Genomic DNA, 23042 nt, shown 5'->3' on the forward strand with positions numbered 1-23042 from the left:
GCTTTGCTTAGCACACACACACACACACACACACACACACACACACACAATATATATATTTAGGCAGGAAAAGAATAGCAGATTTTTAGAATTAGTACATTAACTCCAACATAACATTTTGTTTGTTCATTACAGGAATAATTCCAGCCAGTGGGAAAGCAGAAGTGATGGTTACATTTGCACCTTTTGAATATGGGACAGCCCAAATAAAAATCCAGTTGTGGATTTCACAGTTTAACTCAAAACCTTACAGTTGTACGTTCACGGGAACATCTATTCCACACCTAAACTTAATGTATGTGAAGCTCATAATGTTTTGAATATTAGTTAACAGAGATCTTTATTAGATAATATTTGCAACTGAGGGTTACCTATTCAAAAAACTATATCAATTGAATAGGTCAAACTCCCAAAAACATATCATGTTGAAAATGTTAATTACATTTATCTCCCATTGAAATTGATGTACTATAAAATATCCTCCTGGTTAAACTCTTTTTTTGCACTGCAATCTATAGGTACTTGCCTCAGTGATAGTTTTGACTACTAGACCATGTTTACCAAGACTCCTAGTTAGTGGATTCTGGACCAGTGTAGAAGAAAGTAACAAAACTGTGAATTATTTCACAAAACAATTCACAAAAATGGCTTTCATTTGAGTTGTAAGGTGCAGGACAGCATGTCAGCAACAGAATAACTTAATATACAGGTAGTTCTCGACTTATAACAATTTGTTTAGTGACCGTTCAAAGTTACAATGGCACTGAAAAAATTGACTCACGGCAATTTTTCACACTTATGACCATTGTAGAGTCCCCGTGGTCACGTGATTTACATTCAGATGCTTGACACCTGTTTCATATTTATGACGGTTGCAGTGTCCCTGGGTCATGTGATCACCTTTTGTGTCCTTCTGACAAGCAAAGTCAATGGGGAAGCCAGATTCACTTAACAATCATGTCACTAATTTAACAACTGAAGTGATTCACTTAAGAAATGTGACCAGAAAAGTTATAAAAAGGCACAGAACTCACTTAACAAATTTCTCACTTAGCAACATAAATTCTGGCCTTGAGGACTACCTGTAAAAAGAAACAAATGGGACTAGGTCATTGTAAAATGGTTCACTAGCCATAGGCCCTTTCCACCTGCAAGGGACTCACTAATATTGGCATTTGACGTCCTTGCTGTGCTATGGATTCCAGTTGTCTTCAGAAACTAAACTGATTAACTCAAGATGATTAACACAAGTTAATCAACTCAGCTCCAACACCAGAGGAGACACCGTGATGGTAGTACCTCTTCTAAACTTGTGAAATAGCTTTCACATCCTTGAGAACGCCAGCTTCATCTGTCTCCTGGATTCCCTCTCCTCCTCCTCCTCCAAGAAGCCATGGAGCTATGACTTCTCCTCAATCCCAGCTGCACAGAGAAGTAGCTTTACTGTTCCCTAAAGAAAGGTCAGCTTGCTTCCTCCCCCTTTCCCTTATTGTTTAGCTAATGCACCATGTCATGTGATGGAGACAAGCAATAGAAAACCAGCTGTCTCCTCTTTTTGATACTCTGTTTATAAACTGGCTGCAGGAAGCTTTGACAAGTGCCAAGAGAGTACAAATGATCATTAGAGTGATGAGGGCCAAGATGATGTCTGTGAAGAAAAAAGTCATAGTATTTCAGTCAGGAGAACATCGTTCCAGAAACATCCGATCATATCTAAGCCTTCAGAGCTCCAGGGAGAAAACTGCCCTTGAAGACATTTTAAGAATGGACTGTTTTGGAGTAATAAACCAAACAAGCCAGTTTAAAATAAATAATGTGCCAAGATTTTTTTGGAATTGAGTCTGGAGAAGTGATGTTGCGTCCCACGCCATTGAAGCAGTTTGCCAATTTTGGCCTCAGATTTCAAGAATCCCCATAAAGTATGTTTCAAAGGGAGAAACGTTTGCTACAAGATTTTTTCCTCCAGTCCAAATGAAAATCTGAACTGGAGAACAGTTTTGGCCTCCCCCTTGGTTACCGCTACCACATTCCATTATTCCCCAAGTCTACTGGTGCTACACTCTAGCACAAGGGTGGGGAACTATGGCCCTTTTATGACTTGTGAACTTCAACTCTCAGAATTCCTGAGCCAATCATGCTGGCTTAGGAATTCTGGGAGTTGAAGTTCACAAGTCATAAAGGGGCCATAGTTCCCCACCTCTGCTCTAGCACATCCATTTCTTTTTCCTCAAAAGTAGCAGGAACTGGTTTAACGATCTTTTACAATGAAAAGGGAAATGTCTCTGTGGTGTATAATTTGAACTGAGTTCTATGTGTGCTCTGAATGTATGTAATTTTCCCAAGGAATCCTCTCTTTACTAGAGCTTTACCTTTTTAGAGCAATATTTCATTACCCAGATAATAAAGCTAATGTGTTTCCCCCCGCCTAAATTTCTGTACTCTCCCATCCCCCAATTCCAGAAGAGGAGATTTGGAGAACCAAGAGTCAGTTTTGCAAAGAATACCAAAGTCTGCTGAAAAAGCAGTGTTGTGCCTGCCACAGAAAACACGATCACCAAAAGACAAAAAGCTCAGGCTGCTACAAAAAGGACAGGTACAGAATGGACAAAGATAAATTGTTGCTATAAAGGAAGGAAATAACATTCAACAGTCATTTTGACATAACCTATTTGTTTTCGTAGACTATTGAATATAAAAACTTGAGGTTTCCTGTTGATTTGTCCAATCCTTATGCTGTGGGAACAGTTTTGATTCAGGAACCAGGCAAATTGAAGATTAAACATTTAAGGGAAGGTAATAACTATTATTATTATTGTTTGGTCACATAATCACCCAAATATTTAGACTTGATTTGACATTTTTATCCACCAATCAAGTCCTCCTCAAAGATAGTTAGGCAGATGTTGTTTGATGGTGTTAAAGGTCTCATTGCAGAATAGAAGCTGTTCCAGTTAAGCTGCCTTTTGCAATTAACTGACGTTGATTTTTGTCAATTCCAATGTATGTTCTTACCATACTTAATATTAGATTTTATCCTGCCCTATTATATATAACCGTGATGGCGAACCTATGGCACGTTTGCCACAGGTGGCACATGGAGCAATATCTGTGGGCACGCGAGCGTTGCCCTAACTCAGCTCCAGTGCACATGCATGCACTGGCCAGTTAATTTTCGGACTTTCTGGGCCCACTGGAAGTCAGGAAACGGGCCATTTCTGGCTTCCGGGGAGCCTCCAGGAGGGTGGGGAAGGCTGTTTTCGCCCTCCCCAGGCTCCAAGAAAGCCTCTGGAGCCTGGGAAGGGCGAAAAACGGGCCTACTGGGCCCACCATGCCATCACGTGCCAAAAGCGGGGGGAGCGCGGGGTGTGTATGTAGCGCACACATGCATAGGGGACGGGGCACATTGAATTATGAGTAGGGGCACATGCGCGCGTGACTTCCCCTGCACTTCCTTTGCTTTTGGCATGTGATGGCAAAAAGATTAGCCATCACTGATATACAGTTTACATTTATTTTACTAAGGACTCCACAAATTTATCATATATATAATAAATTAGCATTTATTGTTCGTGCGCACATATATATATGTGTGGGTGGGTGTCAATCGTGTAGGAAGTAATATAAAATATAATTATAATAATAATAATATATCAGAGTTGGAAGGGACCTTGGAGGTCTTCTAGTCCAACCCCCTGCCCAGGCAGGAAACCCTACACCATTTCAGACAAATGGCTATCCAACATTTTCTTAAACATTTCTAGTGTTGGAGCATTTACAACTTCTGCAGGCAAGTTGTTCCACTGATTAATTGTTCTAACTGTCAGGAGATTTCTCCTTAGTGCTAGGTTGCTTCTCTCCTTGATCAGTTTCCACCCATTGCTTCTTGTTCTACCCTCAGGTGCTTTGGAGAACAGCCCGACTCCCTCTTCTTTGTGGCAGCCCCTGAGATATTGGAACACTGCTATCATGTCTCCCCTAGTCCTTCTTTTCATTAAACTAGACATACCGAGTTCCTGCAACCGTTCTTCATATGTTTTAGCCTCCAGTCCCCTAATCATCTTTGTTGCTCTTCTCTGCACTCTTTCTAGAGTCTCAACATCCTTTTTACATCGTGGCGACCAAAACAATGCAATATTCCAGGTGTGGCCTTACCAAGGCATTATAAAGTGGTATTAACACTTCACGTGATCTTGATTCTATCCCTCTGTTTATGCAGCCCAGAACTGTGTTGGCTTTTTTGCCAGCTGCTGCACACTGCTGGCTCATATCTAAATGGTTGTCCACTAGGACTCCAAGATCCCTCTCACAGTTACTACTATTGAGCAAAGTACCACATATCCGGTACCTGTGCATTTTGTTTTTTTGGCCTAAATGTAGAACCTTACTTTTTTCACTGTTGAATTTCATTTTGTTAGATAGTGCCCAATGTTCAAGTCTGTCAAGATCTTCAAAATGTATTTAATGATAATAATGTAATAATAATTAAATTAATTATCTTAGGATGCTCCTGATATCAGTGAAGTGTTTTGAAATCTTGCAACTTCTCAATAATTCTACTTCTTTCAGATATTTAATAATGGGAAATATGCTTAACGCTACCCTGGAGCAAGTAATTCATTGCCTTTTTAATATACTGATTAACAGTTTTTGATTTCTGTGTTATGCAGTCCTAGGAGGACAAGGTGATGGAGGAACTAAAACACGACAGATAAAAGAGGCCGTTTTTCAACTAAAAGTCAAACAGGATATACAAGAAGAGGAAATTAATCAACTTAAGTGGTGAGTCATGGCACACTTTATACCAAACGGGCAGGATGTTAAAATAACTCTTCCAATCAAATCATTCTGCCACTTAGCATATTAATAAAAGAGGTTTTGCAATAAAAGTTACATAATTATCATTTCTCAGTTTGTATTTGATTACATGTTCTAAAATTGTGGTTAATTGTTTCACTGTAGGTAAACAGCAGATACCAACAAAAGTGGGAAGGGACATTTTTAAATCTGTTGGTGGCCTTTTAATAACTCCAGATGTAATAATACATACATCCAAGGATAATAAAGAGGCTTGATAGAGGTTTTAGAATAATGTAAAAGAGCAGAAATAATAAGAGGGAATAATAAATAAGTGTATTGCTTGATCATTTGATTGATTGATTGATTGATTGATTGATTGATTGATTGATTGCCTTAACATGAACAGAAGCATTGTTGCAAAGCCACCAATGAGTACAATCAATTGACTAGATTAACACAATGCTCTAAGACATTAAAAATGTAAAAACAAATCCAGGCAAAGTATTTAGATGTTAACCTAATTTATTACTTTCAAACCATGATTTATGGTTTACTGCGTTCTGTGAATTCAGCCATTGTGATATGTTTAACAACCAGAGTTGAAACAAGCCATGATTTTACATATGTATGAATTAGCCATTATGATCTTTGACCTGGCTTGTCCATTATTAATTACAAGTCCCACAGCTCTAAATTTGTGAAAACCCTATGAAGCATAAATCAGCCCAGCATTTTACAATTGTGTGACTTCAGGAGAACAATTTAAGTTCATTTCTTTAACTAAAATAAGTGGATTTTTAAAATCTTCAATGCTATAATATTGTTATCCATCCTGTCACCTCACTTTCAGTCATGTGCATCAACATGATTGATTGATGTGTGTAGTGAAGTGACAGTAGGTCAGTGGACAGATAATCTACAAAAGTCATTTTTATATTACCGGTAGGTTTATTTTTCTTCAGATGGAAGGATTGTTGGTCAAGAAGGCTTTGTCTGATCAGATAGTTTTTTTTTTACTAAAACTCTTTTTCTTTTGAATTTCAAACATAGGCAAGTTCATTTAGGTAAAGATCCAATATGTCCAACTCTTCAAAAGCAAATCCTTGAAGATCGACTGAAAGAAGAAGAAATTTACAAGGTGAGTAGAGTTATAGAGTATAAAAATAACTCCTGGCTATCTATGGAGACTCAATAATCCAGGTCATGGTTGTCCCAAAGATGTTTTTTTTTTCCAAAAGGCAAGTGGACTTTCTTGGTATTTGCTTTGAAAACCTTTCGCTTCAAGAACTGAAAAAGCTTCTTGGATGAGAAGCAAAACATTTTCCAAGAAAACACCAAGAAAGTCCAGTTACCTTTGGAAAAGAAACAGCTTTGGGACTCTGGCTTCATATATTCTGGGAAATATCAGGAGGATAGAATAAATTTTTTAAACTAAAGAAGATGGGATCTTATCTTGAAACACAGCAGACATCATTGTTGTTGCTATAATCTTTTGTACAACTTATTTTAAAAAATGGTTTATTTTCCTAACTCCAGAGTTCACATGCAATGTCAAAAGAAAAGAGGAGCAGTAGAAGAGAAATGGGGATAGTCTGCTGGACAATCCCTTTGGGAACATCTAGCCATAGTCTCTTGTGGTTTGGATCCAAAAATAGCACTACTGCTTTATTTCTTTTCGAGTCCTTTATTTTGTATATGTCAGATTGTACTTGGATGATATCCTGTCCCATAGAAGAACATGAGAAACTGGAGATCTGTCGCTTTCCAACCCTTTGTTTTTTATTTCTATTCTTTATTACAATTCTGTGGGTCCCATCATCTCCCACATCTTCTCTCAATTTATTTTTTCCAAAAAATAGCTCTCTACTCTAAGCCACTTTTCCTTGAAAGAGTTATTTTTTTAATGAACAGCAGGGATGTAGAACTGTATAGATGGTGATATAATTAGAATCCCTTCCCAAGTACTTTGAAATGATTATTAGGGCTGTGCAGCAATTCAGACTGAAAATGGAAAATTGCTTGGCTTTGTTGGACTACGACGGCATAAGGCCAGGAAAAGGTGCTGCTTCACTAAGAGCCAACACTAACTTGCTGGCACATGATCAGCCTTTAAGAAAGTATCAACGGACCTTATTTGAGCTTCCATGCAGATTCCAAATCACCGTTTCATCTTCAAGTGTAGCTTGCTGCAGGACTTCGATTATTATCCCTGCAGGCCTGATCTTATAGTTCTGAAAGGAGTCCCATTGAACATAGCTGGATTTCATTCTGAATAGGTTGAAAACCTCCGACTTAAGATTGCTTTCAGCTGTATAAAATGATCTAAGGAATCCACATATCATCTGCAATCACTTTTTTCTTTTAATTGTTCTAATTAAAATCCCTCATTTGTCAATATCTATATCTGTTAGATACAAGTAGTCCACAATTGGGATGGGAATTTCCATCATGTATTGGTGCAGTTGTAAAGCAAGTCATCACATGACCAGAGTCAATTTTAGCACCATTTTTTTTACCATGGTTGTTAAGTGAATCACGGGTCGATAAGCAAATCAGACTTCCCCAATTGACTTTGCTTGTTGGAAACAGACTGGGAAGATACAGACCATGATCATGTGACCACAAAACATTGCAACCATTGTAAAGGCAAGCTAGTTGCCAAGTGTCTGAATTGTGATGAGCATGGGGGGGGGGTTGGACTAGATGACCTATAAGGTTCCTTCCAACTCTGTTAATCTGTTATCTGTGATCACAGGACCAAGCGGGTGGTGCGACAGATGTAACGGGTCAAAAGTGACTTTTTCAAATAGTTCTGAGAAGAAACATTTTGAGATAGCTTAAAGAGAAAAAGAGTCATATATAAATGTCTGTGGACAATTCTCAGTCATCCAGGTCATGGTTTTCCCTTTTTGAAAAGGCAACTGGACTGTGCTTTTTCCTGGAAGACATTTCGCTTCTCATCCAAAATGCTGCTTCAGTTCTTTAAAGTCTTTGCCTTCAAGGAAAAACAATGCCCAGTTGCCTTTTGAAAAAGCACCTTTGGGTCATATATAGATCTCATTAGATTCCCAGGAACTATAATGTTACAATTAAATTTTCACTTTTGGAGGAAAGCAACGATGCTACAATATTTGGAGCTTTGTGTCTGAAAACAGCCCTATACTGTCATGGGAATTAAGGGAGTGTCCAGATGTTTTAGACTTCAATATCTTCTAGCTCCAACCGATATGATAATTGCAAAGACATGTTGGAACTGTAGTTTAAAACATTTGGCAGGTTGTATGTCTATTCCTGCTCTACATTCACAGCGGTTTGTGCGTGGATTTTAATAGCAACCATATGGATAAGATACTTGGCATGCAACATTTTGCTAATCAGCTCTGCTCATATTACTAAACACAATGCTTTTGATTGATGTGTTTTATTCCTTCCTTCCTTTCTTCCTTTATGGTCCGAACTAGATTAAAAGAAGAGACCCCATCCTGGAGAAGGAGTTTGAAAGAAAACATATCGAAATCTCTGTGAAACGTATCGTCCGGCACATCAGTGAGGTATGGCTTTGTTTAAAAGGGTTAAAAGTAGATGGAATTATACTTTAAAATTAAAATATACAAGTAAATATTTATTTCCATTGTCAGGCCCTCTTGTCAGAATATTAATGGACGGAGAGGTCTAGATGTTTGGGTTGCACAAGTGAGAATTAGATTAGTATTGCACAGGGATCAGGTGGAAGATAAATTTAATAGGCTTGTCCTAGATTTAACTCATGTGAAGTTGGTAAAAAAAAGAAAAAAAATTACGTTGTCATCATAAATCTTTGATTATGATTTAGATTAGATTTTTTTATTTTTATTTTTATTCTTTAATTTTACTTTTAATAAACTTCCTCCAGATGTGCTGGATTTTTTTTTATTTTTTATTTTTTTAGACTTTAGACTTAGAATAACTTTATTGTCACTTTGAATGTACACTAATCGGCACACTCCAAAATGAAACCCCGTTGCACACAGCTCCCAAAGGGCCACCACCTCCAATACACACCACACAAACATGATGAAATAAATAAATACAAACCCATGCATATACCCACATATATTATATGACATGGAGAAACAACACAGTCTAGTTCAGATCTATACATATACATGGCAAAAAAACCAACAACACGAATCTTGTGAGTTTACCAGATGCATGGCATAGAGCAGGGGTCTCCAACCTTGGCAACTCCACGACTTGTGGACTTCAACTCCCAGAATTCACAAGTGGTAAAGTTGCCAAGGTTGGAGACCCCTGGCATAAAGAACAAATTATTGTAGCTATAATAGCACTGAAAACAACCAATTATGACTATTTCTCACATGACCATTGCAGCATTCCCATGGTCTCGTGAGCAAAATTCAGACACCTGGCAACTGGCTCATATTTATGATGGTTGCAGTGTCCCAAGGTCATGTGACCACCTTCTGCAATCTTCTGGCAAGCAAAGTCAATAAGGAAGCCAGATTCACTTAACAACCATGTTACTGATTTAACAACTGCAGTGATTTACTTAACAACTGTGGCAAGAAAGATCAGAAAATGAGGCAAATCTCTTAACAAAAGTCTCGCTTAGTAAAAAATTTTGGGCTCAGTTGTGGTATAGGACTACCTGTAGAGGCAGATGTGCTGGATTTTTAACTCACCATCAACCCCACCTAACATGGCCAAATTCAGGGGAGCTGAAGCTTAAAACATCTAGAGGAAGCAGGTTGAAGAATGCAGAGTTTAGAATTTCAAAAATAAACCCATTTACAAGTAGTTCTTGACTTACGACCAAACAAAGCTTCCCCATTGACTTTGCTTGTTGCAAAAGGGATCACATGATACTGCAACTGTCATAAATACCGTATTTTTCAGAGTTTAAAACGCACCTTTTTCCCCAAAAAAAGAGGGTGAAAATCTGGGTATGTCTTATACTCCAAATGTAGCCCCACCCAGCTTCTCAAACAAACGATACGGCATCAGAAAAAAAGCTTCAGAAAAAAAGCCCCAAACAGACCTTCAGAGACTTTTTTTTTCTGAAGTTCTGTTTTGGAGGCTTTCAGAGGCAGAAAAATGTTTTTTCTGAAACAGAGTTTCAGAGGCAGGGAAAAAAAAGCCAAAAAAAGCAAGGCACAGAGCTCACAACCAAGGAGCCTGTTGCTAAAATTCACCTCTGGGACCAGCTGATTGAGGGTATTCCGAGAGGCCAATCTACCTGCCAGTCAGCTTTTTTCTTATTTTCCTCACCAAAAACTAAGATGCTTCTTACGAAAAATATAGTACGTGCGAGTTGCCAACCATTTTGATCATGTGACCGTGGGGATGCTACCAACAGTCATAAATGTGAAAAACAGTCCTAAATCCCTTTTTTTCAGTGCTATTGTAACTTCAAATAGTCACTAAGTGAATGGTCGTAACTACCTGTAGTTATCAATAGGTACTGCTTAAGGAACTGGTTCAAGTTTCAAGGTTCTCCTCCTCTTTTGTACTTTCACTGCTTACCACTTTGGGTGTCAAGAAGGACAAATTGGGTTGCTGAGATGTAATGTTCCATTGTTAAATTAGATGTAATAACATTAAATCGGTAGTATCATTGCTTAAAATTCCAAACTCTGAACATTTACGGCTGCAACGTTCTTTTCTTATCTGCCAATAGAGTCCCCAGTTTCAGCCTACTTTTGACCTTCTGCTTAATAATCCTTGGTATCACAAGCACAGAATTCAGCAGCGATTCCAACAAGCTGCACGAAAGGTACTGAAACAAAATTACTGCAGGTAAATACACACATGCAGATACCAGCTGCAGATATACTTATTCAGTTTTGCTCAGCCTTTTTCTGATCCTATAGATATATGGTATCTAATAAATTTGCCTAAGAGATGAGCGCTTTTAAAAATTGTATTTATTGGAGCTATTGTAGATTCACAGTGTTTACATGCATGAATAGAGTTGTGTATCTTCAGCCCAGAAAAACTTTCCATTTAGTTGAAGTGGAGAGAATGGGTCTATATTTGTTATTTGTTTAGGATTAAACTCTGTTGAGTTCTGTTCCCCCCCCCCCTTTTTTAGTACATACAATAGGGTTGAATAAATATTCTCTATGTTTTATTTTTCATAAAATAGAAATGTCATCCTTTGTATTTGCTTCAGTATGAAAAGTTCTAAGTTCTGATTAAAATCAACAAGTCTGAGCATTAAAATGAAGGAATTCCAGTATATATTATAAAGCTATTATAACCTTTAACATTTACAACACTTGGCTCTAATTTTTTTAGATATTTGTTGACTGATAAATCTTCAAGTTTAGGAAAAACATATCTCAATTTTCAATAAGCAAATGCTCTGCTAAATTAAAATAATTTGAAATATATAATCTCAGTTTACTCAGTATTAATACTGTTTTGTGCATTCCATGTACTCTCTATGCAATTATAATAATGTTCGGTATCAAAGAATAATATCCTATTATCGAAGAATAATATCCTATTATTGAAAAACTAAAAAATTATCATAATTCAATTCTTGATTTTAACAAGACATTATATTTATTTTCCCCACACTGGTCATACTCTTCTGCTGATCAAATTGTATTTCAATAAATTCATGCTATTAACTAGTTTTAATCTGCTATTGCAGTTGTTATGTTTACTCTTTTCAATACAGTGCTACCTTCTGAGGTAACTATTTGGTGAAATTAACATGAAATTTGCCTAAATAAATAAATAACTACATAACAATGATAAAAACTTCCCCCTGTACTTTCTACTTTTTAATTGGCTCAATCTAGATATCATGGTTATGAAGCTTAACTGACTGGGTACCATTTAATTTGACAAGTTATGACTAGTAATTGTCTAGTAACAAGTATCAGAATATTTGCTATGGAAAGTTTTGCGCTTCCTTAATCATTTTGTTCCTAAAATTTTGAAAGTTTATTTTTAGAAATTTGGGTTTTTAGTTACAGTTACATTTAGGATAAGCCTAGATATGCAGTCTATTTACTCCGCACTACCGGTGTATGGTACTTTCCAGATATTTCAGACCTGCAGTTTGCACAGTCACAGCCTACATAGCAAAATACCAGGATTACTGTGGATTCTGGGAGTTGTAGTCACCAAATTTTGAGTAATTACGATAATGCATTGGTGATCAGCTTTCAGTTATTTTACATCCTTTCAGGAACATTTTGCAGTTTTTGACTTGTTTGCAAAAAGTTAAAAATAGTGTTTGGCCTGTTATCTCAAATACATATCATTATATCTCAGTGTTTATGTGTTGTACCTTAATTTTTTTTAAAAAAATAATATGCCAAAGGATTATTTGTCTTATCTATTTTCAAGATTGTTCTATAAACATTTATGATCTACAAACATTTATAATTTTAATAGAGAAAAACTGAGAATAGAATAGAATAGAATAGAATTTTTATTGGCCAAGTGTGATTGGACACACAAGGAATTTGTCTTGGTACATATGCTCTCAGTGTACATAAAAGAAAAGATACGTTCATCAAGGTACAACATTTACAACACAATTGATGGTCAATATATCAATATAAATCATAAGGATTGCCAGCAACAAGTTATAGTCATACAGTCATAAATGGAAAGAGATTGGTGATGGGAACTATGAGAAGATTAATAGTAGTGCAGATTCAGTAAATAGTTTGACAGTGTTGATGGAATTATTTGTTTAGCAGAGTGATGGCCTTCAGGAAAAAACTGTTCTTGTGTCTAGTTGTTCTGGTGTGCAGTGCTCTATAGCGTTGTTTTGAAGGTAAGAGTTGAAACAGTTTATGTCCAGGATGCGAGGGGTCTGTAAATATTTTCACGGCCCTCTTCTTGATTCGTGCAGTATACAGGTCCTCAATGGAAGGCAGGTTGGTAGCAATTATTTTTTCTGCAGTTCTAATTATCCTCTGAAATCTGTGTTTTTCTTGTTGGGTTGCAGAACTGAACCAGACAGTTATAGAGGTGCAAATGACAGACTCAATAATTCCTCTGTAGAACTGAATCAGCAGCTCCTTGGGCAGTTTGAGCTTACTGAGTTGACACAGAAAGAACATTCTTTGCTGTCCTTTTTTAATGATGTTTTTGATGTTAGCTGTCCATTTTAGATCTTGCGATATGATAGAACCTAGAAATTTGAAGGTTTCTACTGTTGATACTGTGTTGTCTACTATTGTCCTAGTATAGAGCCTGTCACTTTTTAGACGTACTGACTGAGGGCACCTACCTGAACATATCTCAAAGATAGATAATCCTTTTTATAGGTCCTGATTCAGATTCGGCTAGATAAAGTGATAAATTTGCTTCATGACGTGTTTAAGCGGTACAAAGAACAAGAAGAGGAAGAGAAGAGATTGATATCAGGTAAACCCTCAGAATGATACAACTATTGCCAGTTTTTGCTTCCTTTACAAGTACAGGTCATTTCATATGTTGTAATTAAAATATGTGCCGCCACAATGTGTAAAATGTGTGATGAAAACATGGAATTTATTAGATGTAAATAATTAGAAAAACATTTCCATGAAGGTGGCTTCCATTGTCAAGTGGGCCCATGTCTTTTCGTTCCGCTGCTTTCCCCACTTCTTTGTTGCCAGGCCATAATTCACAATTATTGAAGCCACAGAAGATGGGTAAATAGGTTGTCCCATTTGACTCATAAAAATCAAGCGATAGAGCACAAAGAAAAGATGAAAAGATACAGCTTTGTCCTCTTCTTCCTCAGCCTTGGAGTCAAGAGGTAAATGACTAGATGAAGCACCGGAATGCTTCTCTGTCACCCATCCAATGTTCTTATACTTCAGATCTTAGCATTTGTCCATGTCTGTCTCCGTGTGGCAGAATGCAGCAGTTTTAAAACATCCAGCACCGCTGCTATAAACGAAGAGGAGAAGAGAATGCCTTTTGCCTTGATTGCAGCTCGAATACAGCCGTTTGAATTCCCTACTTACAATCCACCACAATGGGCTGATGAACTGGTAAGTACCACCAGGAGGATACCAACAATGCAGTCCCCAATAACCCTCTTTGTTTGTTCTGAATCCACCAATCTATAGAACCAGCATCAGTGAAGCTGTCAAAACAAATTTGTGAACGTTATGAGCACTAAACCTCAGTTCTCTTAATTTTTCACAATTGCTCTTTTAGATGATCCTGTTAAAGGTATTATCCTAAAACAGATGTTGGGGTTTTTTCCCCCTTACATGAGCCAGTGCAGCCATCATCATCGTTCAAGTTAAACCTGATTCACCAAATGCACACATAAATTTATTTGTTTATAAAACTTTGTGGCCATCCATCTTAAATAAGGGATGTGGTGGCTCAGTGGCTAAGATGCTGAGCTTCTCGATCGAAAGGTCAGCAGTTTGAATCCCTAGTGCCGCATAATGGGGTGAGCTCCCATTACTTGTCCCAGCTTCTGCATTTTGAAAGCACGTAAAAATGCAACGTAGAAAAATAGGGACCACCTATAGCATTTTGAAAGCACGTAGCATTTTGAAAGCACGTAAAAATGCAAGTAGAAAAATAGGGACCACCTTTGGTGGAAAGGTAACAGTGGTCTGTGCGCCTTTGGCATTTAATCATGCAAGCCACATGACCACAGAGACATTTTTGGACAGCACTGGCTCTTTGGCTTTGATACGGAGATGAGCACCGCCCCCTAGAGTCCGCCCCCTACTAGCATGTAGGTGCGAGGGGAACCTTTACCATCTTAAATACATACTCTGGGTGGCTAACAACCAAATAACCAAAACTAATTTAAAAACAAAACCCTGTAGCTCCTGTAACCAAACAAACTATAGATAAAATATAAAAAGAAAGGGTTGAGGCATATTGAAACAGAGTCAAGGGAATGGCGGTGAAAAATAGACATTTTTATCATGCAAGAAGAAAAAGAGAACAGGAAGTGAACAGGAGAACAGGAAGTGAACAGGAAGTGAGGAAGGAAAAATGAATCTCCGAAGCTTGCTCCCCTCAGTGGCTTGCTTTTCAAAAGGTTTTTCTTTCTCTCTGTCAGATTGGAAGAATTTTTTAAAATAAAAATTAAGTGCGGTATATAAGTATGATTAATAAATAAATAAATAAATAAATTCTGCTGATACAATGCTAGCTTTTAAAGAGTTTTGGGATTGGTTTTGTTTTTATTTGTTTTTGTTTAGGTGGCTAGTAGGCTGATCTCTATTTGCGCTGATTTGGAACAAAAGGAGCCGCTGGTTTAGCTCGTGTAATATTCCATGGCAAAATCTACTGGTTTTTTGTTTTTTTTTGCTACTGTTTGTTTGCTGTGTGAACCAGCCATTGTAGTTTACAAACCATAGTTTATGTACAGTGCATTTTGTGAACGTAGCCATTTGTAGTTTATTGAATAAGCTATATATGAACATAGCAATAGTTTTAACGTGTGCAGCTCTTCCAGTCTCATAAACAATTTATGGGATAGGATAAGGTGGAAGGAGACATAAAAGCCAGCCTCAGAGCTGCACTATTTCCTTCTTTGGACCTAAAAAAAGATTTGCAGCCTTAGAGTAGTAGCATTGTCTGGATAGTTCTGCCTAGCCAGGATTACTCTCAATGGAGGCAGTATACCTTGTGTTACTGTATTACCTGGGCTCTTATTCTGGGTAGAGAACGGCAGAAATGTATCTGTAGAGATTCTAAATCATCCAGGTCATGGTTGCCCCAAAGGTGCTTTTCAAAAGTGAGCTGGACTTTCTTGTTTTTTTCTGAAGTTTCTATCAGAACTGAAAAAGCTTATTGAAGGGGTCCCCAACCCCCAGGCCGCGGCCCACTATCAGGCCTTGACCCTTTCAGAACCGGGCCGCTGAAGTGGCTGGCAAGTGCATATGCGCACCCCAATCTCACAAGCAGCAGGTAAGCACTTGCGCAAATGGAGCTGCACACCCACCTACCCATGCAGGGAATCATCCCTTTGCCCCCCTCCCTCTCGCCAGTCCGCAATGCCAAAAAGGTTGTGGACCTCTGGCTTATTGGATGAGAAGCTAAACATTTTTAAGGAAAAAAAATCAGAGAAGTCCAGTTGCCTTTTGAAAAGCACTTTTGGGGCAGAAATGTCCGTGTCCTTGTCTTGGCTCTTTGCTGGCTCTGCCGTGATTTGATCACACTTCTTCCTTTCGATCCTCCTGCAAGTAATCTTGGCTGCATTTATACACATCATGGAGCCAGGATTCTTTTCAATATTCTTGTTCAACAAACCATTGGTTTTGGACATAATGCTAAACTATGATAGGTGGATTTTAAAAAATGTTTTAAGATAAATTATTACGATAGGTGGATTTTCTCATCACAATAAGCAATAGAAGTAACCATACATTAGCCTAGTATTAAATGTGAACCAAGTAAACGTATGTGCTAGAATTTATTTTTGCAAATCATGACTAACAATGTGATACATAAGCTACATTGTGAACAAAATATGTTCCAATCTGATACTGATGATTTTAAAAAAACGAGCAAAAACACATATCCACATAACAACTTGGTTGGTTGATTTTTTTTTTCTCCCTCCAGGCACCAGAAGTTTTGGGCATAGTTCCTCTTAAGTCTGCTTCAGTGAAAATCAAACAGCTCCATCACTTTTATGATCTAAAGGTTAGCTGCAATTGATCGAGTCATGCTCTGTGGTCATATTAATGTATTCTATGCAAGCAGTAGTTAATGTTAATTTAGTACCCAATTCGGCATCCCCAAGTATGTAGAATTTCAATTACTGCAGCCCGAGATGACAGTAAGTTCATTTTTAATTGGGATATGTGAAATTTTAGAGGACCAGAAGGTTCTGTATATAGGTTCTGAACATCACTTGTTGGCCTCCTTAAAGGAACTGCCCCTGCTAGCCTACCACAGAAACCATGCCACCTATAAGTAAGGAAGCCCCAAGAGTGCTTTCGTACCCATTCCAAAGGATCTTCTCTCACTCTATCAGTAACCCTTAGTTCAAATGCACGCAGGCAGTCCTCGATGTATGATTATAATTGAGCCCAACATTTCTTTTCTTAAGTGAGACATTTGTTAAGTGAGTTTTGCCCCCATTTTATGACCTTTCTTGTCACCATTGTTAAGTGAATCACTGCAGTTGTTAAGTTATTAACACAGATGTTAAGAGAATCTGGCTTCCCCATTGACTTTGCTCGCCAGAAGGTCCCCAGGATACTGCAACTGTCATAAATACATGCCAGCTGCTAAGAGTCTTGATTTTTGATTACATGACCATGGGGATGCATGGGGTCGTAAGTGTGAAAAACAGTCCTAAGTCCCTTTTTTTCAATGCTATTGTAATTTGGAATGGTTACCAAATGTACTATTGTAAGTTAAGGACTACCTGTATGTTCTTGGGACTGTACAGCTACTGTGAGTCCAGGAAAAGATGCAACCTCTTGAAGGAGCCCAACAAGAGAGGCATGTATGCCAGTGCTGAAATTCCATTTTTTTTGAACTACCGGTTCTGTGGGCGTGGCTTGGTGGGCATGGCAGGGGAAGGATACTGCAAAATCTCCATTTCCACCCCACTCTGGGGCCAGCCAGAGATGGTAATTGCCGGTTCTCCAAACTGCTCAAAATTTCCGCTACCGGTTCTCCAGAACCTGCTGGATTTCACCCCTGATGTATGCCCACATATGCCTATGAAGGAACTTTGCTGCTTCAGCACCGGGCATCCATGGCAGAACACTTTTCCTGTACCAAGAGATATTTTGTAGCAAGTTACATGCTGGGTGTGCGAATCATGAACAGTAAGGTACTTTTTAAATTTCATTTGGTTTATTCATTTGATTTTCAGGAATCTCTGGTTTTTTGTTTTTTGTTTTGTTTTACTTCAAGGTACCCCAGCATTTCAGTAGCATGGCATATCAGCCATTCTGTGTACATCATGCAGCCACTAGTTACAAGGTTCCAAAATATTTTCAAACACTGAAATCAGGCGCAGAGGTAATTAATCTGTAATTAATTAATTAATTAATTAATGTGGTCACTTCCCATAATCCCAAAAGCTTTAACCAAAAACTTTCTACTATTGACCTTACCCCATTCCTAAGAGGACCATAAGGGGCGTGCATAAGAGCACAAACGTGCCTACCGTTCCTGTCCTATTGTTTTTCTTTTTTTTTCTTCATATATATATATGAAGAAACAAATATATATATATATGCTTATACCTCCTTATATTTCCTCATATATATGTTTATATACTATATAATCTTTTGTGTGATGCTTATATATATTGTTGTGACAAATTAAATAAATTAAATAAATAAATAATCTGTTCTGTGTTTTATTTTTATTTTTCGGATCTGTTGTTTTGGTCATGCTACGTCCCTGCAATAATTTTCTGCCTTTTTTCAGGAAGAGCTGATTCCACTAATATCTGCCTCTAAAGAAGAACCTTCAGTTGCACAGGCTGAGGATTGGGACACTTCCCTCTTAAACCTGAAAGCCCCTGAAGCTTTGCTTCACCCTCCAAACCATCATCCACTTCAAATTTTTGTGAGTAAAACAGACAGAGTTAAGGAACCTGGGACAGTTTGTCCCACAACAAAGGATGAGGAATATCCACAGATAAGATTGTTGCTGTATAATTTTAGGACAGTTGTATTTAATCTTGATCATATGCATACACACACACACACACACACACACACACACACACACACACACACTTTATTTAATATTTGGACAATAATCTAATTCAGGATTAATTAACAAATGTTTGCTAAGATCTTGGATTTCCCATTCCTGAATGTTTCCCAATGCCATTGAAGTATGTTGATTGGATTTGCACATTGTGCTGAAGCATGGTACAGTTAGTTTGCTTTTGGCTTAGTATTTTGAGCATATTTCACACTTCTGGTTAGTGGATTCTATCTTATGACTTAGCATGTTGTGAGAATGCAACCATGGATGTTTATTAAATAAATCTTAAGTGTGTTCCCTAAACAAGCAATTCCTCCCAGGCAAAAATTTATAGCTCTTTTTGCTCCAAGGATCTCTCTATCAGCAGCCAAGTATCATTTGGCCCTTGGATGGGAGCCTTTTTTAAAATGCAACCTCCAATTATAAAATAGTTTTCTAGCATGTTTTATTTGAGCACGGTTGGTGAGGTTTGCATAGTCCACTAAGATACAACCTAGAGAGGCTACTTTCCCACAGTAGAAAAGAAGCAGCTATATTTTACGGTGGTGAACGAACTCAGTCAAAAATTCCAGGATCGCTAATCAGAACTTTCAGAATTGCTAGGCTAATAGTCTTTCTATCAGACTCAGCATGTCATCCTGTGTGACTTCATATTATATGCTGAGGTGCTTCCTTTTTGATGGGAATAAAAGCTATGCAAGATGACTGTAAGCTTTTCTTTGTTTTTGTTCCAAAATTAGGTTTTTTTCCCCGCAGTTGGCCCAAAGGTGTTCTTGCTTCAATGTTTCTCTTCTTTGCTTTTCAGAATCCTTGTCCAGGACTGCTTGATCTTAAGCTACCCCTGCCCTATACAGAAACCAGCATGGAATATCACGTTTGCCCTCTTCCAAAATTTCCAAATTGCAATAAATACCCAAACGGCACTACAGTTACACAAAAGAAGTTTCTTCATCATAGGGTAAAACTTGTGACTGGAACTTTTAACAACTTTTAAAAGCTGGATAGCTTTTCCTAACATGTCATTATGGTCATTTCAGGAAGTGATTCGTGGTGTGACTAACTGGAGAAAATTCCCACCAGTTATCAATTCAAGCTTATCGGGTACACTGCCTCTGAATAGCACGGCAGTGCCATTTTGGTAAGAATATTTATCATTTTTATTAAAAGCATCTTCACTTTCTAGACCAGAGGTCTTCAAACTTGGCAGCTTTAAGACTTGTGGGCTTCAAGTTGAAGTCCACAAGTCTTAAAGCTGCCAAGTTTGAAGACCTCTGCTGTAGACCAAAGTGGCCCTTTTTCACTTGGAATACTGCTAAAAATGGTAAAGAGAGTTTCAGCAACATAATAGAAAAAGTTTGGAAAAGTTTGACTTTATAAGAAGCAGTGGAAAGCCCTTCTCCCAAACTTCTGGATGATTTTAGGCTGCTCTTCTTGAAGAAAAATGTCCTCTGGGTGTTTTAGATCCCCTATATTCCCAAATAAAATATTTGTCATATTTTATAGGTTTGGATAAAGTCAAAAATATCAAGAGAGGATTAAGCTGATGCCTCTGCTGTAAAGTAATACTGCTTCTAGACACATTGTATGAGTTGATTATATGAAATACTTTTAGTATCCTAGTCTTCAGCTGTTTAGGTTCTTAAATTTGTTAGCTAAAGTCAGTTGCAAACAATGTGATTATTATTGCTCATCATTTAGTACCTGGCTCAGATTTAGGTATAGGTACAAATCCTGGAGCTTACTTAGTTTGCTTATACTAGGCATATTTAATAGAAAATGAAACATAGTTAAAGTGTAAGGTATTTGGAATGGTTTTCAGAGACCAGAAATTTTATACTTTGCTTCTCAGCAAAATGGGGTGGGGGGAATGGGAAAATGATTGAAGACTTAAGTGAACGAGTGTGGCTTATTCCACAGACTATAATTAAAACAAGCCTGAACTTAGCAGTGTGTGATGTCAAGCACCATATATTCTAGACAGTGGTGAAATGTAAAATTCGTTAGTACTGGTTCTGTGGGCATGGCTTGGTGGTGGTGGGGTAATGTGACTGGGTGGGCATGGCCAACTTTTTTTTTTAACTTTTAAAAGCATTTTTTCTACAACCTCTTCAGGTTGTAGAACCTTGGCAGAAGAAAAAATGCTTTTAAAAGTAAAAAAAAAAACCTCTGATGATCGCGCAGCTCAGCTGAGCATGGGGGAGAGGCAGGAATTTTTGCTACTGGTTCTCCGAACTACCCGTCACCATCACTACCGGATCGAACGATCCGCTCCGAACTGGGAGCATTTCACCCTTGATTCTAGATCATTAAGGGGAAATAGAGGTAAAGCATGGAAGAGTAGTAGTATACCGGTAGCCCTCGATTTAACAACCATTCAAAGTTACAATGGCACTGAAAAAAGTGACTTATGACCAGTTTTCACACTTATGACCTTTGTAGCATGATCATGTTGATCGCATGATCATGTGATCAAAATTCATATGTTTGGCGACTAGTTCATACTTTCATGATCATTGCTGTGTCCCAAGGTCATGTGATTGAGCCTTTTGCAATCTTTTGATCAGCAAAATCAATGGTGAAAGCCAGTTTCACTTAATAACCATGTTACTAACTTATCAATTGCAGCGATTCACTTAACAACTATGGCAAGAAAGGTCATAAAATGGAGCAAAACTCACTTAATAAATGTCTCACTTAGTAATAGAAATTTTGGGTTCAGTTGTGATTAATAAAGTCAAGGACTACCTGTAATAGGGAAGAGCCTATAATGAATGTGGTTCTTGTTTATTGTAATATATTTTTTTACTTTTTAACTGCTTGGTATTATATTAGAATAAGATAACATGCTTCATTTATTTTAAAGGATGTAGCAGAGGTAAAATGCTTGGGGATTTGGGGATGATTTGCTGTACCAGTAGCAATTGCTGGCTGGCCACGCCCCTGAACGGTCCACGGCCCACAGCCCTGCTATGCTTCCCTGCCAAACTCATTGTTCGTACCATCAGCGATTAAGGAAACATCTTCCAACTCTTCAAGATCGACTTTAAAAGCTCCAAAAAGCCAACAGCAAAAGTAGCGGCAGCTGGGATGACGGGTGTGTTTGTATGTGTCCCTCCGCAGTCTTCCTCTCCTAGGTGAGAGACTGGGCTTCGCCACCACCTCTTTTCCTAAGAGGGGTGGTGTCTGCATCCAAGTCCTTGCAGAAGGAAACACACACACACACACACACACGCCTGTCACCCCCGCTGCCACTTTTTTTGCTGTTGGCTTCTCGGCGCTCTTCAAGGCGATCTTGAAGAGCTGGAAGATGTTTCCTTAGATTGCCAAACGTCAGTGATCTAAGGAAATGTCTTCTTACACTTTCTCCTCCCTCCCCTCTCATTTTTCCATTTCTGTGCCTGAATTCTGCTTTTGCAAGAGAAGGCTCTGATGTTCGCTTGGGTGGCGGAGGGAAACTCAAAGTGTTGGGGGCTTGAAAAGGGCAGAATGTGCTTCAAAATCTGCAGCTCCTGGCTCTAATAGTGAGTAACATCAAGTTGGCCATGCCCACCCGCTCATATAGAATAGAATAGAATAGAATAGAATAGAATTTTTTATTGGCCAAGTGTGATTGGACACACAAGGAATTTGTCTTGGTGCATATGCTCTCAGTGTACATAAAAGAAAAGATACGTTCATCAAGGTACAACATTTACAACACAAATGATGGTCAATATATCAATATAAACCATAAGGATATGACCACCAAGCCACGCCCATCAAGCCATGCCCACAGAACCGGTAGCAAACTTTTTTACATTTCACCCCTGGGTTGTAGGTATCAAAACCAGGCAAATGGCATCAGTGCTGTAGTTCATCCATATTCAACATTAAACCCTACACTTGTTTTAGAATGCAATACTTCTATGGATTAGGAGACGTGTAGTCCCAATACCACTGGAAGAGCCAGCCCTAAAGTTAATTTCAATTGTCCTTACCACGTGCTTCCCTTAACATCTCAATATGATTCTACTTTCTGCAGCATTGATCCTTATAACCCCGACATGCTTCCAGATGATGTGCCTCCAATTCTGCATGAGTTACCACAACAAGACAAGGAAAACGTGGTGGACGAGTAAGTTTTCTCTCCACTGCTCATTCCGAATAATCCTATTGCATATCAAGCACTGGGATTTAATATAAGCGGGTGCTTATGTGTGGGTGCATAGCTAAAAGCTCACAAGTTTGCCGTCAGACATCTTGAAAAGTAAAATAATTGGCAACTTAAATTTTAGAGCAATGGAAGGAGAGGCTGCCGTCTTACTTACACCACAGATGATAAAAGCCGAATTTCCACAGATTGACACCTTAGCAGAAGAGAGTAAATCAAAAGAGGGAAGGTATGTCTGTTTCTGCTGAAATCTCATGCAAAGCCTATGCTCTGGTCCTTAAAATGTGAACTTCAGGCAACATGCAGTGGTTCTGAACAGGAAATGCAGGGATGGAATATTCTGAATGGATAGCTTTTCCTGTGAGAAAAAGAGAGATTTAAATGCTTCATGAACCTTAGGAATAGTCCACAACTATTT

General features: G+C 38.2%; 1 protein-coding gene across 1 annotated transcript in view; it reads left to right on the forward strand.

The window, feature by feature from the left end:
• Positions 1-23042, forward strand: part of CFAP221 (cilia and flagella associated protein 221) — a 50518-nt gene that overhangs the window by 12659 nt on the left and 14817 nt on the right. Inside the window, exons 8-23 of the mRNA XM_058194624.1 lie at positions 136-295; positions 2461-2593; positions 2682-2793; positions 4668-4779; positions 5848-5935; positions 8259-8348; positions 10475-10570; positions 13092-13191; positions 13669-13805; positions 16357-16437; positions 17665-17772; positions 18187-18327; positions 19280-19432; positions 19512-19612; positions 22496-22588; positions 22749-22853. Of these exons, the coding sequence (XP_058050607.1) occupies positions 136-295; positions 2461-2593; positions 2682-2793; positions 4668-4779; positions 5848-5935; positions 8259-8348; positions 10475-10570; positions 13092-13191; positions 13669-13805; positions 16357-16437; positions 17665-17772; positions 18187-18327; positions 19280-19432; positions 19512-19612; positions 22496-22588; positions 22749-22853 (1810 nt within the window). The remainder of the gene's footprint in view (positions 1-135; positions 296-2460; positions 2594-2681; positions 2794-4667; positions 4780-5847; positions 5936-8258; positions 8349-10474; positions 10571-13091; positions 13192-13668; positions 13806-16356; positions 16438-17664; positions 17773-18186; positions 18328-19279; positions 19433-19511; positions 19613-22495; positions 22589-22748; positions 22854-23042) is intronic.

This window comes from Ahaetulla prasina, chromosome 1 (genome assembly GCF_028640845.1).
Source record: "Ahaetulla prasina isolate Xishuangbanna chromosome 1, ASM2864084v1, whole genome shotgun sequence".
Classification (NCBI taxonomy): Eukaryota; Metazoa; Chordata; class Lepidosauria; order Squamata; family Colubridae; genus Ahaetulla; species Ahaetulla prasina.